At 39.4% G+C, this 14,116-nt stretch overlaps 3 protein-coding genes across 3 annotated transcripts; 1 reads left to right on the top strand and 2 right to left on the bottom strand.

Moving 5' to 3' along the window:
• Positions 1–242: 242 nt before the first annotated feature.
• Positions 243–1,163, bottom strand: MELLADRAFT_118589 (uncharacterized protein; the record flags this gene model as incomplete). The annotated part of the gene is made up of 4 exons (XM_007418509.1): positions 243–468; positions 554–658; positions 749–1,028; positions 1,150–1,163. The coding sequence occupies 4 exons, from the start codon at positions 1,161–1,163 to the stop codon at positions 349–351; spliced, it is 519 nt and encodes a 172-aa protein (XP_007418571.1).
• A 1,221-nt stretch (positions 1,164–2,384) lies between these two features.
• MELLADRAFT_113782 (uncharacterized protein) lies at positions 2,385–8,152 on the top strand (the record flags this gene model as incomplete). Its single annotated transcript, XM_007418514.1, has 16 exons — positions 2,385–2,406; positions 2,428–2,530; positions 2,747–2,846; positions 3,718–3,890; positions 4,028–4,743; positions 4,837–4,988; positions 5,067–5,180; positions 5,302–5,880; positions 5,993–6,057; positions 6,134–6,326; positions 6,425–6,776; positions 6,911–7,167; positions 7,204–7,275; positions 7,395–7,454; positions 7,527–7,877; positions 7,964–8,152. 16 exons carry the CDS (start codon positions 2,385–2,387, stop codon positions 8,150–8,152), a joined length of 3,498 nt encoding a protein of 1,165 aa, XP_007418576.1.
• Positions 8,153–8,957: 805 nt separating this feature from the next.
• Positions 8,958–10,673, bottom strand: MELLADRAFT_113781 (uncharacterized protein; the record flags this gene model as incomplete). Its single annotated transcript, XM_007418508.1, has 3 exons — positions 8,958–10,361; positions 10,436–10,513; positions 10,578–10,673. The coding sequence occupies 3 exons, from the start codon at positions 10,671–10,673 to the stop codon at positions 8,958–8,960; spliced, it is 1,578 nt and encodes a 525-aa protein (XP_007418570.1).
• Between the last annotated feature and the right edge of the window lie 3,443 nt (positions 10,674–14,116).

The following is a 14,116-nucleotide window of genomic DNA, read 5'->3' as shown; positions in this document are numbered from 1 at the left end:
TTGAACTGAGGCGGCTAGCAGTAGCACGCTACATAAAGTCAATGATCCTCTGATCAAAGTGAATGCACATCCTAGCCCTTTCGGGGGTAGCCTGATCACTTGACTCCACAGATCCCCTACTCTCAACCGAATTGAATAGATCAAATCGAGCCTGAACAAGACTCTGAGACTCTCACCTGCACCCGCTCTCTGGAATCAACTTCCATGCACAAAGATGACAAACCAAGAGAGATTTCTTGTCTTCAAAAAACACTTGAGATATTGAAAGATACATTGTAGTAGGATCTAAGATCTCCAGATTGTAAGATACTACGATGACCTGAAGACATTTTGTTAATTGATCGCAAATCACATGACTGATAGACTACCGAATTTTTCATTGTAACCTTCGACAGTCCATTTACCCTTCTTGACCATAGTTTCAACAGTCTTGGCAATTCTAGGTTCAGCCTTATCGATATCAGAAAGCTATAATTGGTTTCGATTTCAAAAAAAATAGAAACAAATCAGTAAGATTAAGTTAATTGAAGTGGATGAGGAAAAAATGACATACCGTTAATTCTTCGAATGGACGAGCTCCTTCGATGTTCTTAAGAGTAACATCTAAGGCTGCTAACTCTTCTTGAATCTTTTGTGAAGCTTCGGTAGCCGAGGAGACCTGATAGATGAGTTAAAAAGATGTAGACCGAGTTAGATTTGAATTCAAATGATAGTCTCAGCGATGAATGATGAGGAAAAGGATACTAACGGCCTTTGATTCGAAAACGTCAATAGCTTTAATTTGAGTAGAAACGTCATATTCAACAGGAGCAAACGATTTCCAAACTGATTCTAATTTATCTACCACAGCCGTATTCTTTTTTAAAACTGAACGATAATGATTAAAATCAATGTCTGATTTAGTTGATTTTAATGAAGAGAGAGCTGCTCTAGCTGCTGTATTACGAGCTCTGAAAGCACTCAATGATTGTAATGTTGATTGTGGTAGGTTTAATGCATTGGCTACTCTAGCGAAGTCTACTGCTGCACTGATAAACCAAATGAGCAAGAATTAGAAAGATTTCGGGTCAGTATATGTGAGATCTTCTGGAGGTTTTGTATTGGATGATTTGTGATATGATATTCGTAGACATTTGGTTGATCACTCACGTCTTTGCCGCCATCGTATTCTATGCGTCGGATGTAAGAAATTGATTGCTTGATTGAGATTGGGGAAGTAGAGAGGTTGGTGTTGAGGAGACGTTGAAGAGGATTCAGTCGATCAGTACCAATCCAGTTCGATTGTTGGGATCTGCCTATAGTGATACGTTCTGTCCACATGCTTATAATGAGTATTGTCTTCCGAGGTGCGGGGCTTTTCGGGGATGAAACGGTTTTGACTTAGACTTAACCCTAAACCTAAACAACCACACTGATCGCAAATTTGAAGCTGTTTGAAAAGTTCAAAGAGCTTCATGGATGATTGCACGATTGCTTTGGAGAATCTTTTGAGGAGGAATGTGTAGTAAAATTTTCAGGTCTCAAAGAGTTCTTACATTGGCATTGAAGATTGACAAAATCACTGACGATGCTGAACACAATCAATGAGAGGGGCCATTCAAGGTGAATGTGATGTGCCTTTAGAGTAGTCATAACACGGTGTTGATAAATCCAATTTACAAAATGAAAAATGAAAGTGCAAGGAAACAAAGCAAAGAGAAACACAGTATGTGAAGAAGTCTTCAATTTTTCTGAATCTTTGGCTTATAAGAGAGAATCACGAGAATGGTCAAACATTTGTTCCATTTTTGTGGTCAAAAAGATTCACACTGTCTGGAATTAGATTGCAAAAATCTTGATGCACCACCACATTCAGACGATTCTGAAGTTTGATACTTAATGGAGCTCATATCTGCTTCAGATCAAAGTGTCACCGGAGGATTTGAATACTGTGAAGTCGAGGCGTGATCAATGATCTGAGAAAAGCCAGGTCGATCTTGCAACATTTGAGTGTAAATGTCAAAATTCGGGATTTTGTCAAGAGAAAGAGTGTTGAGATGAACTTCCACCGGAGATGATTGACTTGTGGTCCGGAGAATTGCACAGAATTGTCAACATTGAAAGAAGCTTCAAGACCATGGACCATTTTGGAATGAAGATAACCTTTGAGCTCAAAAGAGGTTGCGAGATCAAACTGTCCGTCCTAATGAACAGAGACGTGACAGTCAACAAAAGTTATGTACTTCTGGGTTGAAATTCAGAGAAATATCAAAATGCTCATCCTCATACTCGAAAGAATTTTGTAACAAGAGGCTAATATTTCCAATGTGAGATTCAAATGATTTTTGACCCCAATCTTCGACAAGGTGTAAGGTCCTGAAGCCACATTGAGGTGATTGTAAGAAATGCTACGGGTCAAATCACTGGGTGAGTATATTGTAGATATAGGTGGTCAAGGTTCGGATGAAATGGAAGGTGTTGGATTTGATTCAAAAGAAATGATTTCAGAGAATCTGGATAGGTTGAGTAACATTTGGTTATGGACCTCAAAGTGCGGGGTGTCCTCTTGAGAAAGAGGTACAGGCTGACAGCACTACATAAATTGATACCTTGGACCAATTTTGCCTCATCCTGAACCTCAAAAGAATAGTCGAGGCACTGATCAGGATGAAGTTGTTTGTCTAGTCTTAGATCAAGTGAGCTTTCGAGGTTGAATTCATGACGTCATTGCGACTGACCAGACTGTATTTACCTTACTGACATTTAGGCACGGCACAAATGGTCCTTCCGCTTCCTACTTCAAGAATCAACACCGCAAGTCAGCGACCTTCAGCGACCTACCAAATGTAAAAGAGCTCCACCGTAAGGTGAGATCGATGAGTCAATTCAGAAACAATATCTCTTCCATTTAAAGTCCATTCATGCCTATTTTTCAAGACAAACCAATAACTGAAAACGCGCCATACTCACCAATACGCATCAAATATGTATGTATCGAAGTTCCAGTCTCTTTGAATCGATTAAGCCCACCTGGATTGTTTGTGCATCCGATCTCGGGCTTTTTGATCGTCGCAATGTCCAAGGGTGTTTGCGCAGTGGTCGATTCATAAAGTCAAAATTGAGTTGAGTTGATGACTGTGATTGTTGATAAGGTTTTTACAAATTCGATCAGGGTATAACGAAGGTAATCTAAGCAAAGGGTGCGGTGGATCATGAGAATGGAAAGATAGTCGATTAGCAGTCATATACCTCTTCTCGATTTAACTATTCGATATGCCTTTTGATTAGGATATCGGTAAAATTATCAAACCTCCTTGAACCAAAGGGAAAGGTTCAAGCTGCTTCATCATTCCTTAAATCATCTTTTTTTTCATCATCGTCGCTCATGATGACGGAAAATAAAACTTTTGATGATTCTGTACCATCACCTTTCATCACATTAGATCTTGCTCACGCTTACAATCAATTTCAATCTAATCCTACTTTCTCCGTCAATCATCTCATTGACCTGCACAGCGTGAACCATCCAGATTTTATTATCGTTGGATTTCCTTTAACCACGAAATACCCTAAATCTGCCTCAGGATGGTGTACTGAATCTGAAGGTGTCTTATATTTTAGTAAGTCAACTCTTTAATCAGATTTCGCTCTGTGTCCCTTCGTCTAGTCGAGGTGCTTTACTCATGTGTAGTGTCTTTATTTTTCATCTGCGTTTGAACAGCTTTTCGATTACTCCAGCTTGCTTCAAATCGATTTGCGAATTACCTTGCTTCACACACTTCTTTACCTCTTCGAACTCAATCTAATGGATCCGAACAATTCACCATCGGGTTGTTAGCGGAATCAGGTCCAGATTTCCTTATCACCGTTTTGGCTTGTTTCAGACTGGGTCTTACCATCTTATTATTAGCGTATGTGGAATTCATGATCAGTTTACCTTGATGTTGTTCGAATGCATCTTTGATCACACTCTGAATCAACCGAATCTAAAATTTGTCTTTTCTTGATTACCTTCATGTAAAACTTTGGCCCTTCCGCTACTTTTCAGTCCCCAGTTACCGACCGAGCATGTCAATCACCTGCTCAAAGAAACGCATTCAAGTCATCTGCTTGTTTTTGAATCTAATTCCATCAAACTCGACGAGTTGCGCAAAACACTTACAGGTGTGGAAATCGTCAACCTTTCTTATGGAGTGACTTCAATAAACCCAAACGACCTGACCGAGGAAATACCCGAACCTAAGCGTTGGATCTCTTACGAAGAAGAAGGATCTAGGAACGCCGTGATCTTTCACTCTTCTGGTACAACTGGATTACCCAAACCGATCAATACTTTACATGAATATTTGACATCCAATTTACCAACAACATTAAATGAAGGGACTTCTTCATTTTGTACTACACCATTATATCATGGTGGATTTTCGGATTTATTTAGATCTTTAAATTCTCTTGATCCTATATGTTTCTTTGCTTTAGATTCATTACCTATCACTTTTGATAACATTTATAAATCTATTCAAGTTTGTGCTAAATCAATTGGACAAACTCAGAAAAATGTCTCAAATGTCCACCAAATCAATACTTTTTTAACAGTACCATATATATTACGTCTTATTAAATCAAATCCTGATGGCATCGCATTACTTCAAACGATGAAATATGTTTGTTTTGGTGGGGCTTCCTTAGAAGATACAATTGGTGATGAACTTGTGAGGGAAGGTATCAATTTGGCGTCCAGATATGGAAGCAGTGAATCAGGATGTAAGATTTTAATGAACTGTGTACTGAATTGTAAAATTTTATTTATCGCTGATATGACTTATATAATTTGGTGATCATGATTTTCGGTTCAAGTTCTTTTGAGCTCTTATAGAGATTTCGAAAGTGACAAAGATTGGAACTGGTTACGAGAGCCATTGACACCAATTGGAGACAAGACAAGAACGTTTCAAAAGATCGACGATTCGACCTATGAATTGATCATCAAAAAAGGATGGCCACAAATGGTGAGAATGTCATATTTTAATTCAATCTTTGTTTTAATATTGTATTCACATGATGAGCTCCATTTGAATGCCTATCAGGCTGTTCATAACATTCCCAATGGCGATTTTGCTACTGGTGATTTATTTGAACCACACTCAAGCAAACCCAGGACGTGGAGGTATCTTGGAAGAGGAGATGATATTATTGTCTTAGTGAGTCTATATATATCTAAAATGCATCTGATTTTAGGATAGACTTAACTGAAGGATCTCTCATTCTTGTGGTTTCAAATCAATCATACATCTACATACATTATCGAACCAATCTTGAAAGTCCAACGGGGAAAAGTTGAATCCCAATTTAGCAGAAGAGATCTTGCAAGAAGAATCTGATTTGGTTTCCTCATCTTTGATATTTGGTTCTCGTCGTACTCATTGTGGTTTAGTAGTATTATTAGTTTCAGATTTTGGAAAATTAGACAATTGGAAAGGAAGATGGAATAAATTATTAGAGAAGGTTAATCGTCAACTACCTAGTTTTGCTCAAATTTGGCCTGAGATGGTCATTTTTCTTGAAGCTGGAATTGATCCTTGGCCTACAAGTAGTAAAGGATTGAAACAAAGGAAACAGATAAATGATTTATACCTCGATAAAATTGATGGTTTATATTCCTCTACTCATATGTCTTCGAAGGATCTAGACATGAAACTAGATTACCAAACACTCGATGAAGAAGAACTGAAGAAATTAATCAAAGAAACAGTCACAGAGGCTTTGTTCGATCTGACAGCTGAAGATCAGAGTTTGAACAGCCGTCAAGCTTCTATGGCTTTGAAAGATGACGATCAAGATCTATTCGAATTTGGTTTGAACTCATTGAAATCAATTCGAATCAAGATGTCCCTGCAAAGAGTTTGTCCCTGAATTATCTGTCTTTTTTTCGCAAAAATATCATTGTTCAACTTCAATCTTTTCTTACCTCTTTTGATCTTTTTCGCCTTGATTCTGTTTCGATTTGATGAAGATCTTCAACCTTGATGCTCAGTCACTTCCGATGAACTTTGTCTACGAATATCCAACTGTGTCAAAGTGAGTATTCCTGGATGATTTAATTTTGGAGTATCATTGGAACTCAATATACCAAATTGATACTATTATTCCCCAGATTGAAGAATTACTTCATCAACTTGAAAGGAAATGCCAACTTGGAACAGTCTAGAGTGATTAATGATAAGGGCCATGACCACGATCTGATGAGATCTCTAGTGCAGAAATATAGCAGTTTTGAAATACTTCCACCTCTCCCTCGCCTTCCCGTTCAGGATGGAGATAACGGTAGAGGTAGTGGTGTCACTGTTGTAAGTCTGTCTTTGCTCATACAAGTATAAATGCCATAGGATAACAAGTTTGTTCTGCTTTGTCTGATTTTGTGTCTGATTTTGCCTATCAATGGTAGCTTTTGACCGGCGCTACTGGAAGCCTCGGTGCTCATATACTTAAAAAACTATTAGAAAGGCCAGAGAATGAGATACGCGAAGTTATTTGTCTCGTAAGAACAACGGATGGAAGGAACGCTAGGGATAGAGTCTTCGAATCCTTTGAAAGTCGTAGGATCTCGACACAACACCTTTCGGAAAACGAGAAGAGATTACGTTTCTTACGGTTCGATTTAAGTAAAAACGGACTGGGAATAAGCGATGAAGATATTAAATTTACTACGGACGCAAATCAGTTTGTGATCATTCATGCGGCTTGGATGGTCGATTTTTTGAAACCATTACCAAGCTTTGAGAGGGAAAACTTAAAAGGTGAATAAAATCTCGGTAGATTGGTTTTGTGTTTTTGAAATCTCTCTTTATCTACTGGGATGTATTAATGCTCTAAGCTGATTGAGAAGCGAAAACTGACATTTCACCTTGTAAAACTTATTTTACGTCTGCAGGTTTACAAAGCTTGCTAAACCTGCTTGGAAGATTGGCGAAGTCCACTGATGCGGTCCATCAACAAGCAGAAGCTGTTCTGCCATCAAAGTTTATATTATGCTCCTCGTTATCATCTGTTTCAAACACAAAATCATGTAATGAGGATCCCGATGGACTGGCAAGAGAAATTATCACCCATGATCCCAATCGGGCGGTAGAAATTGGTTATGCTCAGTCTAAATGGGTAGCAGAAGAAATCTGTGACGAGTTTGGAAAGGTAGGTTGTAAAAAAATTGGTTTGCAAAGATCGCAGGTTGAGGTCACCGTCTTGAGAATTGGACAATTGTGTGGAGATCTTGAGACTGGGGTTTGGAATAAAACAGAGGTAAGTTTATTGTTTAAAGATGGCCATCCCCTTCCATAATAGGATCTGGGTACCTACTGACGATCAATACTTGATGAAATTTGATTTCTCGTTGCTTGATATACGAACGAACTTCTCAGTATTGGCCACTCTTGATTTCTAGTTGCAGATTCACGGGTTGCCTTCCACTGCTTGATAGAGTAAGTTGCGTAGACACATAGCCACGTTTTCTTGGTCAGAACTGCGGCTCATCACTTCTGTTACATTTTTAGCATCCATCCTGGCTACCAGTCGATGTATGCGCGCAGGCGATCGTAGAAGACGTAGTGATATGTGCTCGAATTTCCGGACCTCACGATAACTTTCTTGATGAAGTGGAGGATCAAATTAGTTCAAAGAGAAATGAAGATAAGGGAGCAACAGTATACCATCTTTTCAATCCTAATACAACTGTTCCATGGAACGATATTGTAAAAATGGTTCAAAAACAAGTCAAACAACGTGATGAGTCAATTAACGTAGAAGTTGTTGATAGTTTGAAATGGTTAGAGAAGCTTGATGAAAGCGAATCTGATCTAAATCTGAACCCAAGTAAGAAATTATTAGGGATGTGGAAGGACCAGGTAAAGTTGTCTTCTTGACATTCTCAAGCATTTTCTGAATCTCCAAGTGTCAAATTGAATACTAATAAGTTCCGTCTGGGGTTTAGTTTTCGAGTCAACGCATACATGAAAAAAGCAAGATGGATATGAAACCAGAAGGAACAAGTTTTCATGAAAATCAAAACATAGATTCAACTTTGGCTAATATTGATTTACAATTGGAAAAAAGATGTGGACCTATTTCTGAAGAGTGGATTGATATGTTCATTAGTGCCATGGAATTGTTTCCATCATGAAGTTCAGTAATCTGAATAAAACCTCCATATATGCTAGGATGAGATTTTGGTTTCTATTTGTTTTCCAAGTGTTGCTTCTTGAATTGAAATCCACTTTTCTTGTACTACTTTTAGTTCTAGGAAGTGATGATAGTTGCTTTGATTGCTTTGTAGGATTAGTTTTGGTGAGGAGGGAAGAATCACATGTAATGTATCTATATTCATATGATGTATCTCTAGCTTCATGAGTTATAGATTTACAGTATGTCAGACTGCAGTCTAATCCAAACAATCACATCATTTTGAAGGAAGTCTTTCTGTATGCACCTTGGATGGTTATGCAATCCAGTTTTCAAATTTGTCATCAAAGAAGAGTAAGAGTTTTTTGTATGCATTCACACTTGTCACTGTACAGTTACAGGGCATACAATTGTGCCGGTGAGACTGGAGTGCTACATGATGAGCTTCAACTGAGATAGACTTCTGCTTCTTTGAAAAGTCTTACACATGTATAAGCAAGGCAATATGGACATGTAGATGGTTGTGGCTCTCTCACTCTCTCACTATCTTTATTGATAGACTTTGTTTTTTATTGAATAGTGTTTTTTTATTTCAAGTACAGAAGTTTCAGTAGACAAAAGAAAATGATAAAAAGAAAAAAGGGAAAGAGAAAAAAAGAGAATGCAAAAATAAAATGAAATAGATAGTTATGAAATGTATTGTGAAAGAAATTGAGAAAGAAAATGTTTGGACTTTTTTTAGAATAAGAGTAGATAATATGTCAAGTCTTATGAAGACCATCAACATCAGACTGTTTGTGATGAATTTAATATGTTTCAAGATCTAGATTGATCTCCAAGCCAAATGAATGATCCAGGTCCATGAGCCTCAAGAATGTGTCAATGTCAAGACTTTGATCAGCATGAGCAAAATGTTGTGTTTCCACTTCTATGAGTTCATCCGTGATCAGTATCGAGTTGAAAGGCTTTTCTAGAAGATCCAATGGTGATTGAAGAAAATTTGTCGGCTTCTCTGGATCCGGAGAAGGTCCGCATGAATCACATGTAACAAATTTGGGTGGTGGGGATTTAAAGGACACGCTCCTCGAAGAACAAAGAGTTTCAAGATCAGATGAATCTGATCTACAATGACGGGGTTTGATGAAAGTCTTGTTTGCCGTGGATGGAATCAATCGAGTACTTGTGGTTGGAGGTGTTGAGGTTGAGTCGAGAGAATTCAGATCTGAGCAACCGAGCAGTTCCTGCAGCATCTGATTGTAGATCTCGAGCTGAGGAGTTTCCCCCTCAGCAAGAGGCTCGGCAGGGGAAGGTGCTGTGATGCTCGAATCAATCGCTTCATGGACGTAAAAAGATTCCTCAAGATTGTAGTGGAACTTCCCTCCGAAAGACAATTCCACATTGAACTCGTTGTCCATATGTACAGAGAGATTGAGGTCACCAAATGATTCTTCGCCTTCAATACTGAGATCGAGATCAAAATGATCATTGTGATCACCAAAAGAGAGCTCAGACCGTGAACAGAAGCTCCTTATAAAGTTTTCTAAGTGAGATTCAATGTTTTCTTGAGATACGGAATCAATTGAATCACAAATTTTGGGAGTTGCGGATGTGAGCGAGGACGGTAATCGTGAACTGGAGGACATTTGAGGAGGTTCGGAAGAGTCGATGGGAGAAAAGCCAAGTAGATCTTCAAGCATTTGATTGTAAATTTGAAGGTGAGGAATTTCGTTTTGGGAGAAATTTGCGATTGTAGAAGATGATGTCTGAAGGCAGACCGACTGAAGTTGGAGAGAATGTTCAGGCAAACAGTACTCGTTGATTGAAGAGTAGTTTTCCGCTTGAAATGAGGTCTCGAAATCAAATTCCTTGTCGAAATGGACCGATGTGTGACGATCACCAAATGAGGCTTCCACGTCAAAACTCAAGTCAAGACAAGAATGATCACTCTGATGCTGGAAAGACTCGTCGGGATGAGTTTGTCCTTCGGCCTCACTACAAAAGGATAACTCGGATTCATTGGTTCGGCCAAAAGAGGTCGTTGAGTCGCGGGACATGGATGCGAGACTGAGAACAGGCGAATCAGTGGCCGATACGTCGAACGACCATGTAGATTCGATAGAGTGTGTCGGCATGGACTCGTCAGCATTGATAGTAGTCAAGGCGGCCGCACAAATTGCGAGCTCTCGCTGAACGGGAGATGCGATTGACATCTTAGAAAATAAAGGCAATATGTGATATCAGAAATCGACATTGGAGGAGATGGTAGAAAAACGTAAAGACGTACCTCTTCAGTTGAGAAAGAAGTGCCTGTGATAAGTTTTTGGTTAGAATGAAGTCTGACGAGCAAAGCATCATAAGCAGCCTGTGAAGATGAGTGTCAGCAATGGGATCTTGTCGAAAACACTGGAGTGAAAAGAATGATTTACCTGTGGTGACTGAGAGACTGCAACCTTTTTGAACACACACAAAGGGTTCATCAAGAACATCGCGGGCAAGTTAAGACCGAGAGAGAGGTAAGACATGGTTCTGGAGAGTGTGGTTAGGAGACGGTGTAGAAAGGTGAGGTGATAGATGAGCGAGGAGGAGTGTCAAGATCAAAAGATGAAGGATGAAGGATTAGAGGAAAGGATATTGTGGTTGGAATGGAAGTTGGGGAAAAATTGGTAGATGGTGCTCGGAAGGGAAGCAGTGGATGATATTTTTGAAAGTTTGGAGTTAGAAGAAGAGGATGATGGATGAGGATAATTTGCAACGAGTGATGGCATTTTATAAGGTTTTTGCATCTCCAGTTGTTTTGAGAATTGCAAAAATGTGGCAAGAGGAATTGTTCCTGTCGCGCGCGTCACTAGCTTGGTCAACACCTGCGTTCCTTGATCCAGGCACCTTGCCACAAGTCGACCACTATCAATCTTTCATTCGAGGATTCGTATCTCTTCTGGCTAAGCAAAAAATACATCACCACTCCCGAGTAGCCGCTCGAACTATCGATATCGCCAAAATGACCATCACTCGGCGCGCGCACCGTCATTGACCCAATCCAAGCGTCAGGTTTGAGGGTTCAGTCGAGCTGCTTAGTCGCCACCCGGCTTCCTCAAGGAAAGTACTTTGCTCGAATATGACCATCATCGATCACCCAGTCGAGGATTTGCATCACTTCTGGCTCAGCAAACCACAAATCGTGATCCTCACTAGCCGCCTGATCTGTTGCGGATTGCCCAAATCGCCATCACTCCTATTGCTAAAGCGTAGCTGCTATTGCTCCGGCTCCATTCTGAATTGAACTGGGTCACCACATAAGCCGCTGCTGAGTCCTTCGAAATCAAGTAATCAGTCAATTTGATCAGATTTGAAGTGCAAGAACAATCTTCACAACCTTTGTCGATGCCGCTCACACATTCTCGTTCTAGTTTACAGTAGTTTGGCAATATTTCAAAAACTGCCGACGTTCAGGCAATGGCCTCTTCGAACCATCCAGTCGAGCTGCCTTCAGTTTTGCATTGCGGCACACACCGGCGGCCACCACAATGAGGAAGTTGCTCGCAAAGCAGAGGACTTCATGGGTCGACTTCAACTCCCAGTGACCTACGTCATTCCGCCAACAACACGGTGATTCAGTCACACCCCGAATTCAAAATCACTGCTGAAGCAACTATAGATATGTAAACCGATACAACCGAGGGAGAAGGACGATAGGCCATCTGCATGGGTGAGAAGAGCGTTCTCTTTTCATCTCTTGGCTTCAAGTGTTCATGGAGCCCACTGTGCCATCATATTTACGGTGTACTGGGGGAGTCTCTAAGTACCCACGATGCCGATAAGCAGCATCTGATTCCTACTTCAACACATCTTCATACATCATCTCATGCTGAATAATTTTTGAAAGAGCCAGTGACTTCGAGTTGTTCATTTTACAATTCAACGTATGTTGATGATATATGTGCCAATCTCAAATAAATGAATTCATAAGTCAAAAACAAGATATATCTGATCTAAATCTAAACCCAAGTAAGAAATTATCAGGAAGGACCAGGTAATGTGCTCTTTGTGATATTCTCAAGCATTTTCTGAATCTCTAAGTTTCTATCAACCAAATCAAATACTGACAAGTTCCGTCTGGGGTTTAGTTTTCAAGTCAACCCATACATGAGAGAAGCAAGACGGATATGAAATCAGAAGGAACAAGTTTTGATGAAAATCAAAACATAGATTTAATGTTGGCTAGTGTTGATTTACAATTGGAAAAAAGATGTGGACCTGTTTCTGAAGAGTGGATTGATAAGACACTGTAAACATTTTATACAAAGAGGGAATGGGAAAATGATTAAGAGTATAGTTTGTCATAAAAGGATCTACCACTGCACACCTGATCCATGATACCCACACTACATGTGCGCAGCAGACTGAGTAAATAGGTGGCTATCACACCACAGGAATGAATGAATTTGAAGCCCAATTGAGCAAAGTTGTGGTGTCCAAGTCTACAACTTTTCCCAATTGCCAATCTTGTTCAAAACTTGTTCACATTAGGTTTAAAAGCTTCCCTCAAGCTACCCTGCCAATTGGTTTACGTGTTTCGTATATACAACATACAAAAGTCTCTTTCAAATCACCTGTGGTCCTGTGTCTTGTCTGAGATTATCTTTCTAGTCTTTTGTTATATATTTATTTCAACACTTCCAATATGTCCCCAGAGGCATTGTTCTTTCACTGTCATATAGGCTGCTCACCAACAATGTTAGGTAACACTGACTGTTTGTGACAAATCTTCAGAAATACAGACGGTGTGTTTTACTTACTAGTCAAAGGTTTTCTAGAAGGATCTTTGTCCATGATCCACATTGTCTAGAAAAAACAAAGGAGCTCAGTGGGGACAAAGTGATTAAAGTGAGTACTCAAGGAAAACTTGTAAACAAGATGTGAATGAGATCTGTGATTGAGAAAAGTTCCAGACTTGGACAACACAACTTTACTCTGGCAGTGTCATGTACATACAGGTCTGCTCATTTGTCTGCTCATTCAAATAAGTAAATCTCATCTGATACCTCATGTGAAATTTTTCAATTTGACAAAACTGTCCCAAAAGTTGATTACATATACCTCCATAGCTACTCAGGCAATACTCTTAAAGCCATTTGTCAGTAACAAAACAGATGTCAGATGAAATTTAGTTGATGAAATTACACCAAAGCTTTGAGTCAGTGTATGTGGACAATTTTTTGTAATGATTCTGTCAAGCTGAAAGAAGTTACAGCATGTATTACATACAATTCAACTACCCAGATGAGCAGATAACTGAGCAAATCTGTATGTACATGATAGCCACCCATTCACTCAGCCTGCTGCACATATATAGCGTGAGTGTTATGGCTGAGGTGTGAAGTGATAGATCCTTTTATGACAAACTATACTCTTAATAGGCTGCCCATTCCCACTTGGGATGATGTATAATGTTTAAAGTATTAGTGCCATGGAATTGTTTCCATCATGGAGTTCAGTAATCAGAATAAATTCTTTATTTGTGGTAGGAAGAGATTCTGGTTTCTCTTTGTTTTTCAGAGGTGTGGCTTTGGGAGAACGCAAGATATTCTCAGTAAGGTAAAGAACACAAGTGTGCTGATAAAGACAGTGGTATGGAGACAGAAAGAATGGATATGTTTGAACAAAGCACAACAATTAGTGCAAACAAACCTTTGGAAGAACACAAGATTTTCTCAATAAGGTAAAGAAGACAAGTGTGCTGAGAAAGAGAAGCACCTAGTGGTACAGAGACAAAAGATGAGAATGGATGAGAAAAGGAAACTACAGAGTAGGAAATGTAAATGGCTAGGAACACAGATATCCAATAATATGGTGCGTGACGTTAGCACTCTTCTCCAACAGATCAGGTATGCAGACATTTGCTAACATAAATGTTTGGAGGAAAAAAAAATGTGGAAACACAAAGGGTGCGTCTATGACGTGGCTG

The sequence above is a fragment of the Melampsora larici-populina genome, assembly GCF_000204055.1.
Source record: "Melampsora larici-populina 98AG31 unplaced genomic scaffold MELLAscaffold_94, whole genome shotgun sequence".
NCBI classification, from domain to species: Eukaryota; Fungi; Basidiomycota; class Pucciniomycetes; order Pucciniales; family Melampsoraceae; genus Melampsora; species Melampsora laricis-populina.
Note: the sequence above shows the minus strand (reverse complement) of the source record. Positions and strands in the feature narration are given on the sequence as shown.